This window comes from Takifugu flavidus, chromosome 4 (genome assembly GCF_003711565.1).
Source record: "Takifugu flavidus isolate HTHZ2018 chromosome 4, ASM371156v2, whole genome shotgun sequence".
Classification (NCBI taxonomy): Eukaryota; Metazoa; Chordata; class Actinopteri; order Tetraodontiformes; family Tetraodontidae; genus Takifugu; species Takifugu flavidus.
This window is the reverse complement of record NC_079523.1, coordinates 10,096,170-10,117,277: the sequence shown is the minus strand read 5'-3', so window position 1 is coordinate 10,117,277 and position 21,108 is coordinate 10,096,170. Positions and strand designations below refer to the sequence as shown.

The following is a 21,108-nucleotide window of genomic DNA, read 5'->3' as shown; positions in this document are numbered from 1 at the left end:
CATGACACCACCGTGACTTTCCAGTTTTCAGATCAATATTGAGATCTTTGAGCCTATACGAAGCATTTGTGTCTCATGTGAGACTCAAATGCGCTTTGACAGCTTCTGTGGCACCAGATTGAGCGATACTGTTAGAAAAGTCTGCAAGTCACATGACAGGAAGGTGCATTTAAATCACTGTAACTCACATGAACTCTGCAAGCACTATAGTTTTTATGTAAAACATGTCAAATCCAGAAACTGCTGTACTCTTCATTATCTACATGCGTCCTGGCCTGGATATTTCAGGGTGGAGGAACCGGAAGAAGCTGTGAAAAATACATGTCCATGACAATTACTCGAGGTGACGGCGACTCACTAAACTCACTGTTGGCTGCTCATTCAGACATATTCAGAGTGCTCTGTCAATGTATGTTATAGGAGTTTATCAGTACAAATTAGCGAATTATAAAAATTCGTACAAAGTAATTTATTACATAAAACACTAAGTTTCTGCTTGCATTTTAACAAAATTAGTTTCCAGTCTTCCGTTGTGCACGTGATCACGCCGCACGGAGAATTTGAATATGAAGCACGCTGCTTGTTGCGAGCATTAAAGGACTCTAGGCTAAAGTATACAGGAACTTAATCCCATCTGTGAAAACATTCCTCACAAGGACACAGATTAAGCATGTAACTGCAGTTGGCAGGTATGACGATTCCCCCAAGTAACCCCCCCCCCCCCTTGACGTTTTGATAAAGGAGGTTCCATTATGGTAAATTTACTTGTGTTAAAGTACAAAAAAAAATATTTTCCATAACCTCAAAATTGAATACTGACAGAACCAGACTACTTTTTGCTTAAGACAGAAAAGTAAAACCATCACACCTTTAGTAAAAACAAGGGAGAACAGTCTTTTTTTTTGTGTGGCTGTTTTTTTAAGGGGGGTTAGGTTTGACCTTATGCTGCTCCTTCTTTCCCCCTGTAGGAAGCAGTCCTCACACCCCCGTTTACAGTACGGCACATTTACTGCTCTTCTTCCCTCGTCTGGCCTGTAGTGCAGCCCTGGTCGCCATCTCGAACACTTCTCTCACACCGTCCTTCGTCTTTGCAGAGCACTCCATGTATCCAAAGGCACTGATCCGGTTCGCCATGTCCCGCCCATCCTCTGGTTTCACTGGTTCCTGATTAAAAAAAAGTGGTGGAAGAGAGTTTAGAGGCACATTTTCCCCCAAGAGAGATTCTCTCTGGTTTGAAATAATTACCTGCTTCATTTTTGCAAGCTCCCTCCGGGTGTGCTCGTCGTTACGCAGGTCCTTTTTGTTCCCCACCAGGATGATGGGAACATTGGGACAGAAGTGTTTGACCTCAGGAGTCCACTTCTCAGGAATGTTCTCTGATGGAGGCAAAAGATACGACAGCATCAGCTACGGCCCCTTAGCGACACGCAGGCTCACCACGACTTTCATGCTAGTAAATCCTAAACAACAAGCCTTCAAACGGTCAAGTCGTGTTTCCATTTACCGAGACTGTCGGGGCTGTCAATGGAGAAGCACATGAGGATGACATCGGTGTCAGGATAAGACAGTGGGCGCAGTCTGTCGTAGTCCTCTTGTCCTGCTGTATCCCAGAGAGCCAGCTCCACCTACCACGTCACCAAAATGAAACATTCTTACATGGACACAATAGTAACGGGTCTTCTACACAATCAGAAGGAGACTTTTGAGCTGCACTGTAAAGAGTAAATAAAAATGTACAGGGACACTTTTCATTGTGAGAAACATTTTGGTACATACCAACACTACGAAAAATAAATAAATAAATAACAGTATGCTGAGCTGTACACCTGGAAAAAAGGTCTACTTTTCCCAGGGTTGCTGTGACTGCTGAGTTGACCTGGATAATGAGCTCTTTCATAGCCACAAACATACATTAGCTCAGATCAGATGCAAAAAAGAAACCCCAAAAACAGAATTCTGATGCAATAAGATGCTATCGGGCTGATTGAAAACTGTGATAAGAAGAAAAGCATTAGTACCTGCTTGCTGTCGACTTCAATGTCTGCGACGTAGTTCTCGAACACCGTGGGGACGTAGACCTCTGGGAACTGGTCCTTGCTGAACACGATCAGCAGGCAGGTCTTCCCGCAGGCTCCGTCTCCCACTATGACCAGCTTTTTCCTGATCGCGGCCATGGCTGCAGACAAGGAGCAGATTTAAGACCAAAGGGGACTGAGGTTCAGGCGCTGCAGACATTTTATCCATGTCTAAAGAGGAACGCTGCAAAGCCGAGCCCGACCCTGCGCCCGGTGCTCCTCAGCTGTGTTGACAAAGCGCCCGCACACAGCCACCGAGGACCAACCTACAACTTTTACAAAAAATCAAAATCTACAGAACGAGTGTCCATAAGTGGAGGGTTAGGAGCAAAGCACACGAGGTTAAAAGTCTCCGCTTCTGACTTCTCTTGAGGTCAGACGAGGAACCTTTTTTCCATCACGTTACATTTCCGCTTCGGTGTATGTGACCCATCCCGGTCAGGCTTCAGCTCGCCGTCACTAATAATGAACTTTAGGGTGGTCGCTGGCCTTCAATCGGCTAAATTCACCTGGAAACCAACACACTACAGGACGGACGCGTCTTTACTCTATTTAGAGAGGGAGCTGTTTACAAAAGCCTCCCTGCTAGCTAACGCAGCTAACCCAGTAGCGTTAGCCGGATGTGAACTAGTGCGTTCGATTTTCACATTTATAGGATTGTTTCACCGTGGCGCGGTCTAAATATGTAGTATTAACAATCCATAAGCAACAACAATATTTCCTCCTACCCACCGACCTGAATCCTGTTTTTCTAATCCTTAAGCGAGAAACCGGTAGGGCTACTGTAGGTATTCAGGCTCGGGTTAACGGAAACCAGTGCGACTCCAGGACCGTTAGCCGGACGGCTAACACCGAGCTAAATGTCGGGTGGAAAGTGGTGCCCGGAGCCCGCAGAGGCACAAAAATGTCGCCGCGATAACAACCGGCAGAGCTTCGCCGGTGAAACGTTGCCCGAGGATGGGACAGACTTACCGAACGAGTGGTTGAAAATATATCCAATTGATTTTCAAGCGGTGCTTTGTTGGCCTCTGTCGCTCCTCCCTGACTGCGCTGGACAGACTGGGGGATTAGCAGGAGGGAAGTGGGGGGGTGGAGGTGGTGGTGGAGGGGTGGAGATGGTGGTGGTGGGGGGGCAGTGGTGCTACAACGTTTACATTTGTAAAAAATTATTTGGTCATAAAGTGATGCATGGGAATCTTTCAGAGTTAAAATATCCGCCTTCTGCTGTCCAACATTAGCAACACCGACTTATTGTCACTTTGCACTTTTATCAGCAGGATTGACTAGATCCAAAAGAAGAGAGTCCACTGAGCACTTTGACAAATAATTCCAATAAAAGTGGAAATGTCTCTGAGGTTCAGCGCTCTGAATACTTACAAATGTGAGCAGGAAACGGATGCAAAACAGATTTTCCATCAGACCGCCAGATTAAAATGGATGGCGCTGTTTCAATTGAAAAAAAGAAACAACCTAAATTTCAATATTTAATTTGGAAAATTGAACATATACTTTCGAAATCATACCTCAAATCTTTAAAATGCAGAAAAATAGAAAGTAAATGGCAAAAAAACCCTCCAGAAAAGCAGAAAATATGATGGCACAGTAGGAACCAACACTGAAAAGGCCATTTAAAGACACACATTACATACAGCAACTATGAGGAAATTTAGGAGTTGGATGGTAAATAGTTGATCACAAACTGATCTCACTGCACGTGGCCCCCATGCTGACAGAGACCCTCATATATGAAACGGGTAGTCCTGCAGGTAGCGCAGCAGGAGCTTTGGGAGCGGCAGCTGGTCGGGGCAGCTGGCGTGTCTGTTGATGGCGAGGCGCGTCAGGTGCCTTAAAGAGGGGAACCCCCCTGGTTTGTGCAGGGAGAACATCAGCTTCAGGGGCACGTCGCAGCCCCGAGCCGCGTCCCCAGACGGGTCAGGCTTCGCCCTTTGGTACATGTCGCTGTGTGTGTGGCTCTGGGGCACGTGGCCCAATGTCATGTAATGTTGCACGAGGCTGACGACGTCTGGGAAGGTCTGCGTGCGCGGTTGCCCGGCAGCGATGGAGTCCAGCCAGAAGGAGCCCCTGCTGTACTCAATACGCACGCTGGTGGGGCCGCAGCACGTCTTCACTGACAGGGTCAGCATGTGTTTGGGGTGATTGCTGTCCCTCATGAGGAACGTCCCCTCAGACTTCCTCAGGAGAGCTTCCTGAGCATCACTCACAGACGTGGGACCCCAATACCAGCCTGCAAACAGGCGGGAAGTGTGGGCGTCAGTAACTACAGCTGTTTCTATTTTCACCAGGAGAGGCTTGATGCTGATACCTGAGGTTTCCAGATACTGGAAGGTGGCGGTGATGCTGCGGTAGTCCTCTGATGGGCCCCAGGCTGCGGGAGGGGCGGGAGGGCAGCACGACCCTTTGTCCTTCTCCTGGCGGAACAGTGACATCGCCCGGGCAACCATTGCTGACTGACAGCAACCCTGGTGATTATAGTACAACAATAACATGAGACATCCGTTCAGATATTTTGTCGACAAATTGTCAGTATGTTTATTTTTGTCCATTTCTGTTAATAAATCCTGAATAAAATACTCAAAAAAAGGGGGGAAGCAGTGGTGGACCATAGCCGTGTTAAATCTTTGATAGCAGAGCAGGCAAAATAAAAGTTGATACATGGCAAAAGTTCTCCAGAACCAGAAAAAAACAGCCATTTGCATTGGGTTTAAAGCAAGACTGTTGTTTACTACCCACCAAACAAATTAAGACATCATTTACTGCTTTAAGCACTTTGATTTTTCCCTCTTTTTTTAATAATCAAAGAAAAAGACGTATAGAGCCACCAAGAGTTGTGACTCTGGCAACAAGAGCAAATCCGAACAAATATGCTAAGGAAAAAAGTATCATTTAAATTGATCAATTCAATCTTCCTCACCCAACCTCAACGGTGTAACTTTCCAACAGAGGACAAAACTGGGAAAAATCAAAATCCACAAACAAGTCGCAAATGAGGTTTTCAGTGAAGGTCTGGGAATAAAACAGCTGATACATGATAAATTCATGAAATGCAAAATGTTTGATAAAGCTTTAGGGGAAATAACGGAGCATTCAGTTGGTAATTCTTACCTTCAAATGGGAGAAATCATAGAGGTCCTGAGCTTAAATGGAGAGCCTGGTAACGTCCCGGTTCTCTGACACTCTTCACAATCACGAGTGGGGCTGAAAAAAGAAATGTGCTGAACATCAGCAGAGGGTGAGATCTTTTCTGCGGTTTAACTGCGAAACACGGAACACTTTGAAAGGCGGCCACTTCCACGAACCTGCTTCCAAGAAAGATTTTGCTTTTCAGCGCGCGCAGGACGGATCGCCGTGGTTACATTTACAACACGTACTACTTCTTGTTGGATTTTCAAAATATAAGCTGCTATTTGGACAATAACGATATTGACGCATTTAGAGCCGCTTTAAACTTCATTAATCATTTAATTAATATTAGTTATGTGGTTCAGATTTTGATTTTTACTGGTAACCTATTAAATAATCGATATTTTACGACATAATTAATTCCAAATATACCATAATCTTTTATGTTGAAAGTAAACGCGGTACTTCTGGTAACATTTTTTATTAACATTGAATACCTTGACACGCACTGTTAAATGGCTTATTTCTTGCGTTTACACTGTGAGTGCACTATTTTGGGAACATATAGTTTTGAAAAAACATCAACTTGAAATGATTTTATCTACAAATAAAATGGAAAGATATTCACAAGCTGTAAATTAGCTCTGAATTACGCAATGACCTATACTAGCCGCATGACACATGCTCCCAAGCACACCTTAAATAAAATGCATGGGCAAATGCTAGAAAACCAAGAAATTCCTTCTGTAGGACCCTGTGAACCTGCAGTTGAGAGGATGAGTTTTGCTTCAGTTCATTTAGAGGACTAAAGAAAGCAAACTGTAAAGAACCACGGCAGCAGCTTTGGCCTCTTATGGGATATTCAGAATATAGGGCAATCCCTGCTTATGCTTATTCACATTTTATAACTATTTCCACTGACAATGAAGAGTTAAGTATTAGAGATATGAAAATAAACATCTATGGTTTCTTTGTAATTCTCTGTAATTACAGAACAAACAAGAGAAGGAAGATATGGCCAATAATGGGCTATGTGAGCTTGGACCATCAATGATAAATGGAATATGAAATGTAAGAAGAACTAGAAACCTTTAAAACCCTTTAATAATCCAGTTTACAGTTCCAAGTTCTAAAATAGCTCCAGCCACATGTTTGATAATGGATCTTTATTACAGTAGAAATGGATTTAGCAGCACATGGTTTTAAAAATCCAAAATCATTGGGGCAAGGAGTGAAGCCATTTTGGACCCCCCCCAGCACTCTATTTGTCACAAAACAGTGACGCTTTGTCTGTTCTCACCAAAAAAAAAACAACCTAATTGATGGGAAATCTGTGTCCAAATTCCACATTCTCGTGTAATGACCGGTCGGTCTGCAGGTAAAAACATAAACGATAAGACAATCAACTAACACATTTCTTCATATGTGTCATGGTTTTATTTTTTTCTCATGTGCATTCCCGTGCGTTGTGCCTAACTCTCCTCTCCATTCTCTCCACCACCCTTGATGCTGTGTTTGTTGCCCCTCTTCCCTCCTGATCCACGGGGCTTGGAGAAGGCCTGCTTTAAGGTGTGGTCCATTGGGTGGACCTCCTCGTACAGGAATTCCTCTGTCAGGCCGTCGCCACTGTCTATCTCCATCTGTGAACAGGACGTCCCATCAACAACCTGTAGAGCTGAAACACTTAGCGCAATGAAGGGTGAGCTGATCTTGCATGTTGACCTTTTTGGTGACCTCTAGCTGGTAGTCTCTCTCCACCTCATCCAGTAACCTGTTCTTGCAGCTGCTGTACAGCATCCGCTCTTTAATGCTACAGGTGTAACCGGGCATCGAATAAATGAACACTGGAGGGGAAGCAGACGTCACCATACTGTATAAAAGCAGCTGAAACGTACCAGAACCAATATAACGCATGTCGTTGGAGTCACCTTTAGTGATATCCGAACACCTATAAACTATAAATAAACATATTACCCACTTTTGCATAGCAGTTGTAGTAACATAACTAATTTGTTTGTCAAATAAAAAAGACTTATAATGTTTTTGGTCTGCAACCCTGAAATATCCATCAATCTACCTGTAAACTGCTGAGCCCTGTTTCCCTGATCAGTCACTCTGCCAGTACTGGGCAGGTCAAAATATGTATTTGAATCCACTATATATCATTACCTATGCCTGCAGGTTTGTGGGGTTCCATCTCAGCCCTGTTTGGGCAGAATTACAGAACCAAAACCAGGATGTGTTTGTTATGAGGTGACAGTGATAACACTCTAAATAGAAAGAGCAGCGAGTACAAAGTCAGTGCACAGAGTTTACAAGGACGTGATGTTATAGAAGATTGAGAATGTAGTGCTAAAAAGGACCTTAAAATAAGTAAATGGAGTACTTCAGTCACAAAGAAAAATGAGAACTAAAGCAAGAACTTCAACAATCTCCTCAGAGCTCAGAAATCTATTTGAGAGAGTGAAAAGAAATGAAGACCGTAAGAGTGAATACACTGAAAGCAGCAGCACACATTCTGACAGTGTGTATGCTATATTGTTGCAGCTAGCTGCAGTTGTATCACTACAGTGAGCTGCAGTACTGACCCAGTGCCTCCTGCAGCTGGCCCTGGTAGGAATGTTTGAAGATGAAGAAGTGGTATCTGGGAGAATCTTTGGGAATCCTACAGGGAAGTTCCTGCATCTCTGTAGGTGTGGTGTGAACCAGTTCAATGGTCTCTCTCTCTACGTCCAGCTTCTGTAACATCGTGCGCATCTCTGTTTTTTCACTGATTTATTTTGCTGCTTTGTTTACGGGATATGCGTTCATGTGTGCAATTGGGTTTTTCTGTGCCTGCTCACCAGCTGTATGTAGTTGATGCGTTTCTGTTTGAGTTGCTGCATAGCTCGTTTGGCCTCTTCTTGCAGTGGAAATGCAAGACCTTGGAGAGTCTGTGCACGCTTGTCCAAGCCGAACTCCATGGGGACCTGCCAGACATAAAGGTCAAAGGGGAAAATAGGAAGGGCCAGTATGGGAAAAGCTAAATGCCAGCAAATCAGATGGCTCCAAACCCGCGCTCGTGCCGTCGGGGTCCCGATTCGTCTACGGTCGTCCTGAGAACGTCAGAGAAAGTTAAAAAAAAAAACTTGTCTCCAGCAACACACAGTTGGTTTAAAAATAAAAATAAAAGGGACATACCCGCACAACTTTATCCTGCAGAAACCAGAGAAGGAAACACACTCAGATCACAGCATTCATCCATCAGAGCTGGCTGATTTGATTCAGCTTTACCTCTGTCACTTTAACCTGTTGCAGTTCCTGTTCGGCCAGTGAGATCGGAGCTGGGGAGGAGCAGGACGACATGTGTCGCAGGTATCCTTGAAAGCAAAGGTCATCCTGGGCACACAGACAGAAATCTACCTGGTCCTCTTGAGTTAGACAATTACTAATCAGGGACAAAGGGTTTAACCAACCTCCACAGTTCCAAAAATTTCATCTTTAATGTGACCTCCTCCGAACTCTTTCTTCAGTGTGGCTCGAGTGGCTGCATACACCATTTTCTGCCTCACCTAAAGTGTCAAACAACACAGGGGCCGATTTAATCAGCACTGCCGGGTGGAATTATGCAACACTGGTGTCAGTGAGTAAAGGCATCATGCAGTCCAGTGCTGTGCAGGGTCACCACAAACAATATAAATCAGGCAACTATAATTGTTGGCCATACAGGTGACTGGTCAGGTGACCAGGCGAGGAAGATCCACTCGTATCCCTGAGGGTTTTTGGAGTCCAGGCGGTAGAGGATGTAGCAGGGTTCCTGAGGTGTGAGCAGAGGAAGCAGGAACGCATCGTAATCCTTGTCCCAGCTCTGCTCTGGTTCTCTGTACCAGTCCAGCACCAACTCCTCTGCAGAGAGAAACGCACAGCGGCTCAGCTCTGCCCAGCCTTTTGAACACGTCCAATCTTTAGCTTCCTTTTACCGTTCTTGATGATGATCTTCACTATCCTAACGTCACCTCCCTTCACCTGAGTTAGGAAGTCTTTGAGTTGAGGTGTTGCTGAGGCAACCAGATATAAAGCAGAAAAGTCAAAACTGAGGATGAGGAAGTGGAGAAGATGCCAGGCTGTATGAACCCGAGACTACACTTCAGGGAGACAATTTGATCCACTGACAGACAGTGACACCATCACCCACAATCCTTCATAAGAAGAGGCTTTGGGGGTGGGGGTGGGGGTGGCGGGGGCTAAACAAACCCAACCTTCAGCAATATTCAACCCCGGGAATTCCAATGTGGTCCAGAAAACCCGATTCAGGTAATTGTTGAGTCTATCCCTTGCTGTCACCATGGTTACCAAACACAGCAGACTCATGAATGTTGTACGACCAGGTTAGAAAGGTGAGAGGTGCTCTTCTGCCAATCTGAACGCTTACATTGAACGCATACTGAATACAATGAGACTAACATTTCAAATTAGCCATATAGGTGTTATTACCAGTGTCTTCCTCTTTATGTTTTGCATTATGTAATAAAATGGTTGCAAGTACCGTCAGTCAGTTTATGATGAATTATTACTCAATGAAACACTCACAAGTTTTAAAGGAAACAGGATATCAATCTGAATTATGAGGGGACTCAGGTCAACATCACTCTTCAACAAAGATCTTACCATTTATTCCAGTTTGGTGGGACATCTTTTGGCAGACACGTCGCTCCTCTCATGCAAGAACGTCCGGGTGTGGGTCTCCGCGTCTTCGTTCCTTCACGCTCAGTACAGGTGGCCTCTAGACTGATGGACCCGCACGCACCAGTGACACAAACGCCTCAGGAGGGTGACTTGGGAGGATCTTAACACCTGAAACACAATCTGCGGAACTGCGGCCGATGAGTAATAACTCGCCTGACAGGGGATACGCCACCCCGACCACTGATCTCTTTACGTATCGATGACCGCAACATTTAAAGAGTGTTGCTGGAGGGGTGGGGGAAGGGGGGAGGATGGGCATCTCCCGGGTTGGATACTGTCCCTGCAAGCGTGTGAGAGGGAAACCATCGCTTAGGACATCAGGGGACAAATGCTGTGCTCTGATACTGTCTGTGACATTTTTTTTGTTGGTTGTCAGAACGGCTGAACAGCCGAGGCTCAAATTCCAGCCACAGAAATGTGACACTGAGTAAGAATTCTTCTTGCAACATGACTTTTATGCGTTTTGCAGTTTTGGCCGGGTGGGCATTGCTGCATTAAAGCTTTATTTCCTCAAAGTGGCGTGAGACGATTTTGTCTGTCCTGGAGGAGCAGGTTGGACAACTAGAATTAAATCAGCAGCGTGTGTTTGCATCAAACAAGAAGGAGGGGTATGTTTAGGTGAAATCCTTTAACGTGCATCACAAACGCTTCGACTCTCAGCCTCCCATCTTCACCCGTATCTCCTCAAACACTCGGCTGGAGGTACTGTAGGTAACAGGGAGATAAGGGTGCACCTGTGAGGTTACCTGCGATGGCGTCATTCATTATTCACTCGGCGTTGCGTACACAGCCCCGGCGTCTATACATTATTCAATACCCCCCCACCCCTTCCCATACCACAAACATCATAAAGATTAAAAAATAAAGACTCATTAATCAGTTGCATCACTTTGAGGGAAATTTGTGTTTTTAATCTTTAATCTTAGTATTCCTGCTGCCTGAGGAGTCTGACAGACTCTGGTTTTTCCTGGACTACATTTAATTTGCAAATTAAGCTTTTTAAAAGGATGTTAAGCCCCCCTCAGCTGACACGAAACAACTACGTCAAGAAACGTTTAAACTATCATATAAAAACATTTATTAGATATTGCTGAAATAAAAAGATGCATTCTTATAAAATACAAATTAGATGCCGAATAAGAACAAAACAAATGATATAAAAACACCCATAGCAGCATCACTACATAAACTGTTTAAATATGTATAAAATGATAAACATCAAAATTTGATCATACAGTATGAGCAGCAACACAATGGTATTGTCAGACTGTGACTTTAAAGACTTTAGCACCAGCACATTTCAAAACAGGAGGTCACATCTGTGAGTCATCAAACCACGGGAGCCAAAAGGTCTGTCAGAGGAAGAGACGATGAATGAGCATCAGTTCAAAAAATTGAACCTGCCAGGCAGGTGCAGATGAAGTGTGAACTCACCGTGGAGGTACACGCACTGACAAATGTCATGTATCTGGGGTTAAACTGAAGACTGCTGATAGGTCCTGGATGTTTGCCATCCAGCACAGCCACCTTCATCCCATTCTCGGTGCTCCAGACATGGACTCTCCCATCCTCTGAGCCTGTACAACAAGAGGCATTCAAACTCAAATCTTACAGAAATGAACAAATCCAGTAAAGCTGAGTAATCGCGCTCACCGATCATGACAAACTGCGAGTCGGGAGTGAAGCACGCCTCCAGGGACAACCTTTTACTATTGTTATAGCCCTACAATTAAGTTAAGACATGAAAAACTAATTAGAAGTCAAACTAGATGACATTTGTCTGTCAGTCTGTGAATGTCTTACAGAAAAAGTGTGAAGAACGGCGCCACTGAAAGCGCTCAGAACCCGAATCACCCCTCCATTGGTGGAAATGAGAATCTGTTTCCCATCGTTGCTGAATGTGATTCTGGTCCAGTCACAAACATGAGTAAATTTTGTCTCAAAGTGGGCAAATGGACCCTTTCACAAATAGACCAAACATATCAATTAAAATGTTAAAAAAAGATTTATTCATGTGTATACAATAATCATTTACCTTTTACCTTATCATAAGCACGAAGGTCGTACAGGTCAACAGCATTTGACTCCACTCCAGCAGCAAATATCAGTCCTTCAGGGTCAAAGGAACAGATGGGTTTACCCTGTGTACTGGTCAGACCCTAAAAAACACAGCCGGTAGCTGAGGTTACCTCAATGTAAAAAAAAAGGCCCCAATTTAATGTACTAAATAATGCAGAGGCAGCAGAATTTTCACATTTGAAACAAACGCCTACTGGAAGCTGTGTCGTTATACTGAGCGTTGCAGAATACTTACTTGGCAGTTTTGAGAGCGCAAGTCCCAAAACCGAACAGTCATATCAAATGAGCTTGATAAAAATGTTGCATCTACTGGTGACATGGAGAGAGCAGTCACACTGGACGACACACACACACACACACACACACACACACACATAAATTGTTTATTATTAAACAGCACAAATGAGACACTGTCCACCAATTGCCATGGATCCGCAGTTTGAAAGTTACTGTATTTTGTATCTGTTTTGGGATGGGATTTATCAAAAATATTGTTCAGGAATGCATTTTAAGAACATTTTGTTGTGTTTAAATGAATATGAACAGTAATTTGTGACTCACCTTGCAGTGTGACCAGGGAAATACCTGATGTACTTGTTGTCAGTGAGTGACAAATATCGTATGGTATCTACAAAAACAGTCACAATGATTTAACTTGGATTATCATGTCATTGACTGAACAGGAGCTGTGCTGATTACCATCCAGTTTATTAGAGCTGTAGACAACGGTCTCAAGGTCTCCATGAGGATAACGGATAAGATCTACTCCATACTTCTTGCTGAAGAGGGTCCCCGTAGGTCTGAAAAGGGGGCAATATCTATCAGCCATTCCTCTCATTACAGAAAATGTCTACATTGAAAAGTGGGTGTGAAAAATACTTGCATCTTCCTAAATGATTTTAACTGATTTTATGACCAACCACTTACTTTCCTTCCAGGAGGTCATACAGCACGATGCAGTCGTCCTCGCTGCTTGTTACTGCATTTTCGCCATTCTGGCTAAAATCTACACAGTTGACTTTACTTGAATTTTTACGATATGTTCTGGCAACCCTAAAACTTCGCAACACGCCATCAGTGAGCTTCATGTCTGCAACGATGTTTTTCATGCAAAATGGGCCGTATTAATGCTCATTTGGGCGAACAATGAATTGCTAACATAATGCAATCAACCAGTGCATTTATACTCGCATGTTTTTACAACAGTAAAAGCAACAACAAAGCAAAACAATAATCAGCAAAATGAAAAAACAGCGGTGCCGGCGAACGCAAAATAACGACTAGCTTTATATCACCACCACATACTGCATTGGTGGTGCTCTCCGGGTTAAACGTTGCATTCATTGGTTTATGCAAATCGCACTATCACGGAGAGGGAAACGAACATACCTTTTTTCAGAAAACGGATATTACGACAACCTGCCACCGGAAATGATTACGACATCGTTGCAAGACTGATAATTTTGCGTTTACGTTGTTTAAACGGAAATAAATAGTTGACGTCACAGCAAGTGCTAATGCTATTCAATCCGGGAGCTAGATTTTAGAAAAACATATTTAACATCATTTCAACATTGGTCAGTTTAAAAATACGATGTAATGGGTGCCTTTATTTTGAAAGTTGTGTGCCGGGATGTAGTTCCGGGGTGAACATGCCTTCGCTCAGTGCGAATGTCAACCTATGTAAACTGTAAAACCAAATGGAAATATGAACCCCTGTGCAAGAACTGCGTGTAATTTTAACGACTGGAGACAAAGAGTGACCACCGTCGTCTCTCGCACTGCAACACGAGGAAAGTGTCGACGGTGTCCGTGGGCACAATCGTGCCAAAAACGTAGCCAGACTACCGACGCCAAAAATGATCCAGTGTCAGAGAAACCCCGGTTGAGCGCGCTCGACCTGGCTCAGAAGATACGAGACAGTGCGACAAAAAAGGCGACACAACCTCCTTTATCAACCCAGCAGAAGAGGGTACTGGATATCAAACGATTCAGTACGCAGCTTCAAAACGTCCACCCCAACGTGCTGGCCAAGCACCTCCACAGAAGCGTGTTGTACCAGGACAACGACGTGGTTGTCATCAACAAACCTTATGGAGTTCCTGTCCGAGGTACGCAATGTATACATTTTCATCAGATGAATACCACCTGCGCCATCAGGTATATGCTGCATATGTTGTACATTTATTGTTGCTCTTTCAGATGACACCGGGGTCACATCCATCAGCTCTGTGCTTCCTGTTCTCTCCAAAATGATGACTGGGAATAAGATCAAGTCGGATTTTAATCTACTGCCCTGTCTAAGACTAGAGAAGGAAGCATCAGGTGCTCTCCTGCTGGCCAAGAGGGCAGAAGTAGTGGAACGTCTGCTCGACCTTCAAAGAAATCACCAAGTAGAGATGACATACTGGTATGGTTTGATATGAAAAATAGCAATTGTGCTCCCATCATCTCAGACAATAATATTAATAAAACCTGAATAAATGATCATACAGTATAATATCTTCCTCAGGGTCATCACAGTTGGCGTACCTGTCCCATCTGTAGGAATTATTGACATTCCCATCATAGAGAGAGAGGTCACTGGCCCTCAGCCGCACTATAAGGTGCAACTCTTCTTCTGTGGTTTTGATGTTTTCAGGGACCAGTAACTCCATGTTGAGGTCCACAAAAGTGATTTTTGTCTGTAATTTACAGTATGTTTTAGCCAAATTGATTAGGTTAGTTGACCATGGTATAACAGTAGGACTGTCCAAATCCATTTGTACCCTTCACATATTTTGATTTCAGATGGCTCTAAGTCCTCTTTTCAAAATGAATGACTCAGGTGACGGCTTGACCAAAATCCGTGCCCATCGGCAGGCACATCCCGCAGTCACCAAGTACAAAGTTTTGGACAGCAGCAGTGGCTGCAGTCTTGTCGAACTTCAGCCTTGTACTGGTAAGAGTTAAATCCTTTTTGGGATCATTTAAAAAAGGAAATAAAGTACAATATGTTTTTTTTTTTTAAAGCTCAGTTGCATTGTTTGTCATGTTTATAGGAGTGAAACATCAAATGAGGGTTCATATGGCATTTGGGCTGACATGCCCCATCCTGGGTGATCACAAATATTCCCACTGGAACAAACTGGCACCCCAGGTAACACAGTACACACGTAGCCTCATTCATAGTATGTCTACAATACTGACATGGTTTTCTGTTGGTGTTTTTACTGCATGATGGTAAGATGTTTATAGAACACAAAGTGAAAGTAGGTGTTGTCTTCTCAGTTTCATGTTTTATTATTCAGATTTTTTTAGGCTGAAATTCCTAGTTTCAGAGCTATTTGTAAAGATTTTGCTCATCCAATTCATAGGCTATTAATGGGACACTTTGGGGAAAAAAATCCCTTTCCAGAAATCATAACCTAGTTCCTAGAGATAATCCACAGTTTGTGAGAATTTCTATTATAGAATTTAGAATTTAATAGAAGTTAATTCTTACTTGGTTAGCTAGTGTCTGATGGATGTGAGCATCTTCATAGAAGAAAAACAAACGTTATTCTGTGAAATCTCAATACTTCAAATCTGTGGATGAGCAGGAGCAACCAGGTCATGATGTCTAAACACATTTTCTGCAGTATGGATTTTAGTGACCAGGCATTCTTGATTCCGATGCACAGAAATTACCGGAACGCGTGCTGAAGAAGCTCGGACTGGAGCAGAGCAAGAGCCGCCATCTCCCGCTTCATCTGTTCGCGCGGCGGCTGATGCTGCCGGGAGTCAACCAGGCCAACGTCAGCGTTTCCTGTCCCGCGCCCAAATACTTCACACAAACGTCCAACCTGCTGCAGCTGATGCTGCCCTTTAAGGAGGAGCGGCACTAAACACGCCTTCGCTTTTGTGTTGGTCTGAAAGATGTGTATGATTTCAAACAAAGGGAAAAGTAAAATGAGTACAGTAATGCAGTCAGACACAAAGATGATTTAGAAAGTACAGTCCTACATGGCACAGTTCTTATTTTAGTAATAAATGGAGCAAAATCGCAGCACAACTTGTTCCCCCCGTCTAGTTAATCGTTGTGTGCACATCATTGTATCGGGCTTCGAGGTTCTGAACGCACACGCGCCTCTGATCTAAAAACTTCTCAATACACAAAGCTGTCTTCAGCATACATCCAGATTAAAAATACTACAGGGATATGATGGCAAATATCCTACAACCTTGAGCATTGACCTGAGAAGAATGACTCCAGTATAGCACTTGGTTTTGAGGATACAAAAGGTTTTGTTCCCTCAGTGATCCACAAGTGTAAATTATGACATTGTTTAAAAAAAAAAACAGGCACAAGTTCTTCAGCTTTGAACATATTAATACTTAGATGATGATGATGATGATACACAAAGAAGTAGCTGTGGAGCGTGATCCCTGGAGAAGAGAAGTAAGATGTGGTTAAAGGTCTTTCAGGTTAAAGAGGGGGTGGGATAAATATTCTCACACTTCCTGACAAACGTTCACCACCTCTGGTGAACCGAGCGCCGCAGCACCGGCGAGCCTCAACCTCCTGTGATGGTGCTTTCAAGGCTAGAGAAGCAAACAAAGGCAGGAGGAAGACCCTCTCACTGCAGGGGGAGGAACAAAAGCCAAGAGCAAATATTGTCATACACCCAGTGAGAGATCGTGATGGTAGTTTTATGGATTTCCATTGGCTGAGATGCTGAGGCAGTATGGATACTGCATAGTCTTGAAGTAAACATGTCAGGAGTCCAGCCAGTCCTCTCTAGTTTACTGGACCAGAGTGGATGATCTCCTGGATCTCTCGCACCGCGATGATGCGAGAGAGCATCTGCTCCACCTGCTGACTTGTGAGAGGCTGAGACGAGTACCACATGGGGCTGTTGGGCGCCACCACAGTCTCTGGCATCATGTAGTAAGCATCGTTGCGTCCCTTGATGCTTTGAGGGCTGGGGAAAGAAAAGGGGAGTTAATACTTAGAAATGTTTTGACTGGTGTATTAAAAACCCAAATTTCAACTGAGCTATATTTAGAAACAGACTCAGATTTGGCAATATAGCTCTTAGCTTGGGCTTTCTGACAACATTAAATTGAAGCTACGGAGCGTTACTTGCCATTTAAAGAGATAATAGTCATAAAGTTTAATCGGGCAGCGAAGAGGATTTTCCAGATCTTCTGCCTGCTCATCATACATGTCATCCGTTCCTGAAACAGACCTGACAGTCAGCTAAATCCCACAAATAAGACTGGATCCCAGATCCCAACAACAGTGCATTTGGCACCTTTCTGTCCTGCGCCATGTTGACCTTTGAGGAGGCGGATGCTGGTGGTTTTGTCCTTGGCATTAGTGGGGTTCTTCCTTGTGTGCCTCAGGACCTTGGTGAAAGCTACTTTCAGGTGTTGCTCGGGGGTCGTCAACCGGAAATATCTGGGACAGAGATATACATTTGAGAAAAAATAAATAAACTGTGTACTGTAAAACCCCTCTTTAGCAGGTTCGGGTCAGCCAGCACCGGCGTTGCTCACTTTGTATTGAAGTACATGAGGGTGGTGAGCAACGTGGCTGGAGAATGAGCACCCAGCTGTTTACACTCCCACAGCATCTCCTCTGTCACGTGACTGGGAATTATGTGCCCTGAGATGAAAACACACACAAGTTCACGGAACTGTTGTGTCCAAAAGGAAATGCTGAGTTTTCTCCTACCCATTGGGCTGACGCCGGGCTTCCACCCGTCTAGAATCTTGTGTAAGGACTCACAGAACGGAACGTAATAAGGATCAGAGAAGATGTCGTCCACACGTCCATTTTCGCTGAGATACTACGAACAGAAATACTCAGGTTAGCTCTTACAGGGCATTTTGAATGATGCGCGGTTCTAAATGGGCTGCTCACCTTTTGTATACACAAGAAAACATAATAGAGCACGTCTGACGAAAACGGCTGCTCATCTAAGCCCCGTGCCTCCTGCGTCATCAGGGAGAGACCCAGGTTCAGCTCCGCCACGGCGCTGGACACCAAGTCTTCTTGAAAACGCAGGGGCTGACGGCCTGGCGCGTTCAAGAGAGGGTGAAATGTTAGACGGGGACCAGCCGTCAGCGGAGTGGTGCGTTTTAAAGAATGTTAGGCGACTAACGTCCTATAGGAGCCAGCTTGGTATTCCCCTGCTGTTCCAGCTCCTCGTTTTTTCTCCTGGCCCACAAGCACCAGACCTCCAGGCCTTCCTCTGGCTTCAAACAGTCAGGAACCAGGATTTCTGCAGGTGGTTCAGCTTGAGCCTTCGCCTCTATGTGGCCCTGTCCAGGAATGAGGAAAACGTGTATTAAAATTAAACGCGTTATTATTTTACTGAACTCTCATCCCGTAGATCCGACTTTGAGGGGAAAACGTTCACACCTGCAGGTGGAGTTGCTGCCCCTGCTCGTCCTCCACCAAGGCTTGCTGCTGATTCGGGTCCCATATGTGCACAGATTGTGGAGTGTTGTAAGTCCCTCCAACAGTCTGCACTGCCACTGGGATGTGGATATTCCCGTTCATGAACTGTGCCGGGAACAGGGTCTGAACTACCTCTTCCTGCACCCCCGTGGTCCCAGGCTGATCTTCAGCTCTTGAAGAGGAGCAGGGTGATATTTTGTCTTTGCCGTTGGTGGTGGTAACCTGCAACGTGCTGTAGGTCTCCTGTGGTATAGTGATGTGCGTTACACCCTGCTGCTGTGGCGTGGAGTACACGGGGATGGTCCACGTTTCGCCGCCGGGACCCGTGATCGTGCCTGTAGTGCTGTACAACTGAGTGCTGTCCACGGTGAGCAAATCTGGCTGCAGGGACACATAACTCTGCTGCTGGCCTTGGGGAATGGCTAGAACTGTGGCCACCTGCTGGCCCTGTTGAATGGCATATGACACAGCCAGCGGGACGTCCACTTTGCGTTTCTTGGCAGGTTGGAGGACAGTAGCCGATCTCCTGTCTGCCTCCCCGAGAGAGTCCTGCTGCTGTGAAGGAGATGCGGCCTCTATGGTTTGGATTTGGATCTGCTGCCCCCCTGGTAACTGGATCTGCTGTCCACCCAGCAGCTGAATGTGCTGGCCCCCTGGCAGCTGAATGTGCTGCGACCCTTGTAACTGGATTTGTTGGCCATTTGTCAACTGGATTTGTTGCCCGCCAGCTACAGCCGCAACCAACTGCGCCTGGATCTGTGGGGAAAAACGGGGACGGTAACGAGTCAGCCAGTCCCAAAGGCGTGGTGGCCGAGTTCACTTGTTAAACCGTGTCCTGTACCTGCTGCTGCTGCTCTTCAGTGAGATCTTCCTGCTGGACAAACTGGACTGTTGAAATTCCCTGCAAGTCCTGCTGAGAAGCTGAGGCTACCTGAAGAACTTGTGCACCTGCTTGACCTTGGTCCTCAATCTGAACCTCAAAGGGAAAAAGCAAAAGCAAAGTGAACGCAGAGTCAAAGTGTAACAGCTGTTATATCATTTTAATAACAAATCCACAAAACTGAAAATATCTATAGCGGAATTTACTAGAATTTGTTTTAAATCAATGTACTATAGATTCGACAGCGGCTTGAACAACCAACCTGCACTTGAAGCTGCTGTTCGGCCTCCTGCTGTGCAGACAGATGTGTTGAAATGTCAGTGGAGGTCACCTGTACCTAGGATCAAACGTTAAAGTTGCAGCGGATGAGGCACCAGTGGAAAATCCCGATAACGTCAGTTGCCATCAAACATCTCAAGGCTTCACTTACGGGACAAGCCAACTCAAGGAGGGAGCCGGCCACTTCAGTGCTGTCAGTGTAGATGCAGTTTGCACCTTGCTGCTGGTACACCATGGACGCACTGGTAGAAGTGGGAGTGACCGCTACTTCCTGCTGACTGAACTCCTGCAGCACCTCGGGGCCTTTGGCCAGGGACTCCAGGAACTCCTTCATCTTGTGCTGAGGTACAGTGCGCGCCTTTTGCCGCACATACTCATCAAAAGACACCACCCCGCTCTCCTGGTCATTCATTGTTAAGTGACCTACTGAGGGGGGAAAAAACAGGGTTTTGAATGGTAGAAATAACAGAGGCCTACATTTCAAACATTTTTGTTTTTTGGAAAGATAACATATTGCTGGTGGGTAATTTCTGCATCTGCAAATGTACTAAGACCACATAATAGTCACATCTCTGCCAAGGCACTGATAGGTGCAAAACAGTGATCAAAAACGGGATAAATTGGACTCGTTCATAAGGACAATAACTGGCCAGTTAAGCTTTTAATGTATTGTAAGTTACAAGTCACCATTACAGCGGCACTATAATATTAACCCGCTAGATCTGTGTATATATAACTACCTAGCATGTCACCACTAGTTTACAGTATTTGCCAGTGTTATTACTAGCGTCTACGTGGTTAGCCATTAGCTTTATCATGTTAGCAATGTTTAATCTTGCCATAGCTCTTCTGCATATTCAGTAATCGCTAACTGTAACAAATTTTGGCTATGAAGTCAGCTAGTAATCATGTTAGGATTGGTATTTTGCTAAAAAGATATCGACAACCACAGTAATAGTAACGCTTCTACAATAACACAGCGCTAGCTAATGGGTGTAGCAACGTTAGCTAGCTAGCTTAATGGCTCCGAATCCTGTCATGCTACCTTAAATAAAACGAAATCCTCTCCAGTCCGCCAAGGCACGTTGTTTAAAACTAAAAAAAAAAACGCCGATAAACGTCTACGAGCTACTACCAGCACGCCGGGTGCTCGACTACATAGTGTGTGCAGAAGCGGTGCAGTCCTGCAAACAATACTGTGATTAGTTGCGATAGAATTTTAACAGCAGCGACGTGGAGGTGAAGTCTGACGTGTGCCGTGTTGAGGGTGAGACCCAGGCAGGCTCCGACGCAGAACAAGTTTCCCCAGCTTCGGCGGACCGTGTACCCAATCGAATTCCGCTCGACGACCTCTGCTCACTCCGAACACACGCCTTTTCGAAGGAAAACACCATAAGAGTTTATCGGCGAGCGGCGGAATGACGGAAGTGAAGGCCGACGAAACGGCGCGACTCTGCCCCAAATGAAGGCTGAGCAACTATTAACCAAACACCGCGATAGGG

General features: G+C 44.9%; 6 protein-coding genes across 12 annotated transcripts; 1 reads left to right on the top strand and 5 right to left on the bottom strand.

The window, feature by feature from the left end:
• Positions 1-410: 410 nt before the first annotated feature.
• LOC130523844 (transforming protein RhoA) lies at positions 411-3,197 on the bottom strand. 2 transcript variants are annotated; one of them, XM_057029428.1, is made up of 5 exons: positions 3,048-3,197; positions 2,019-2,176; positions 1,505-1,625; positions 1,246-1,376; positions 411-1,164 (listed from the first exon to the last, which is right to left on the bottom strand). In XM_057029428.1, exons 2-5 carry the CDS (start codon positions 2,172-2,174, stop codon positions 991-993), a joined length of 582 nt encoding a protein of 193 aa, XP_056885408.1. In that variant the 5' UTR covers positions 2,175-2,176; positions 3,048-3,197; the 3' UTR covers positions 411-990. The 2 variants fall into 2 exon arrangements, with proteins under 2 accessions (XP_056885408.1, XP_056885409.1); XM_057029429.1 differs by lacking the exon at positions 3,048-3,197 and adding an exon at positions 2,812-2,944.
• Positions 3,198-3,330: 133 nt separating this feature from the next.
• On the bottom strand, positions 3,331-5,408 carry LOC130523843 (cytokine-inducible SH2-containing protein-like). 2 transcript variants are annotated; one of them, XR_008950023.1, is made up of 4 exons: positions 5,199-5,408; positions 4,399-4,555; positions 3,599-4,320; positions 3,331-3,518 (listed from the first exon to the last, which is right to left on the bottom strand). XR_008950023.1 is itself a non-coding variant. In XM_057029427.1 (3 exons), the coding sequence occupies exons 2-3, from the start codon at positions 4,535-4,537 to the stop codon at positions 3,815-3,817; spliced, it is 645 nt and encodes a 214-aa protein (XP_056885407.1). In that variant the 5' UTR covers positions 4,538-4,555; positions 5,199-5,408; the 3' UTR covers positions 3,547-3,814. The 2 variants fall into 2 exon arrangements, 1 of the variants encoding a protein (XP_056885407.1); XM_057029427.1 differs by lacking the exon at positions 3,331-3,518 and having other exon boundaries at positions 3,547-4,320.
• An 894-nt stretch (positions 5,409-6,302) lies between these two features.
• LOC130523837 (twinfilin-2-like) lies at positions 6,303-10,740 on the bottom strand. 2 transcript variants are annotated; one of them, XM_057029416.1, is made up of 11 exons: positions 9,864-10,740; positions 9,176-9,253; positions 8,923-9,101; positions 8,672-8,767; positions 8,490-8,594; positions 8,397-8,411; positions 8,270-8,311; positions 8,060-8,185; positions 7,805-7,955; positions 6,939-7,060; positions 6,303-6,856 (listed from the first exon to the last, which is right to left on the bottom strand). In XM_057029416.1, exons 1-11 carry the CDS (start codon positions 9,886-9,888, stop codon positions 6,689-6,691), a joined length of 1,107 nt encoding a protein of 368 aa, XP_056885396.1. In that variant the 5' UTR covers positions 9,889-10,740; the 3' UTR covers positions 6,303-6,688. The 2 variants fall into 2 exon arrangements, with proteins under 2 accessions (XP_056885396.1, XP_056885395.1); XM_057029415.1 differs by having other exon boundaries at positions 8,060-8,311.
• Positions 10,741-10,995: 255 nt separating this feature from the next.
• Positions 10,996-13,427, bottom strand: LOC130524045 (WD repeat-containing protein 82-like). Its single transcript, XM_057029748.1, has 9 exons — positions 12,948-13,427; positions 12,720-12,820; positions 12,582-12,648; positions 12,256-12,355; positions 11,984-12,100; positions 11,745-11,900; positions 11,595-11,664; positions 11,376-11,518; positions 10,996-11,293 (listed from the first exon to the last, which is right to left on the bottom strand). Exons 1-9 carry the CDS (start codon positions 13,127-13,129, stop codon positions 11,255-11,257), a joined length of 975 nt encoding a protein of 324 aa, XP_056885728.1. The 5' UTR covers positions 13,130-13,427; the 3' UTR covers positions 10,996-11,254.
• A 109-nt stretch (positions 13,428-13,536) lies between these two features.
• Positions 13,537-16,053, top strand: LOC130524044 (pseudouridylate synthase RPUSD4, mitochondrial-like). The gene is made up of 6 exons (XM_057029747.1): positions 13,537-14,131; positions 14,223-14,430; positions 14,533-14,626; positions 14,811-14,961; positions 15,062-15,159; positions 15,683-16,053. Exons 1-6 carry the CDS (start codon positions 13,729-13,731, stop codon positions 15,884-15,886), a joined length of 1,158 nt encoding a protein of 385 aa, XP_056885727.1. The 5' UTR covers positions 13,537-13,728; the 3' UTR covers positions 15,887-16,053.
• LOC130524041 (transcriptional regulator QRICH1-like) lies at positions 15,279-21,011 on the bottom strand. Of its 4 annotated transcripts, XM_057029743.1 has the most exons (12): positions 20,652-21,003; positions 19,758-20,032; positions 19,590-19,664; positions 19,289-19,423; positions 18,409-19,203; positions 18,149-18,308; positions 17,908-18,062; positions 17,719-17,833; positions 17,541-17,649; positions 17,297-17,442; positions 17,129-17,219; positions 15,279-16,963 (listed from the first exon to the last, which is right to left on the bottom strand). In XM_057029743.1, the coding sequence occupies exons 2-12, from the start codon at positions 20,016-20,018 to the stop codon at positions 16,780-16,782; spliced, it is 2,226 nt and encodes a 741-aa protein (XP_056885723.1). In that variant the 5' UTR covers positions 20,019-20,032; positions 20,652-21,003; the 3' UTR covers positions 15,279-16,779. The 4 variants fall into 4 exon arrangements, with proteins under 4 accessions (XP_056885723.1, XP_056885721.1, XP_056885722.1 ...); XM_057029741.1 differs by having other exon boundaries at positions 17,541-17,833; positions 19,758-20,029; positions 20,652-21,011; XM_057029742.1 differs by having other exon boundaries at positions 17,541-17,833; positions 19,289-19,417; positions 20,652-21,010.
• Positions 21,012-21,108: the final 97 nt, after the last annotated feature.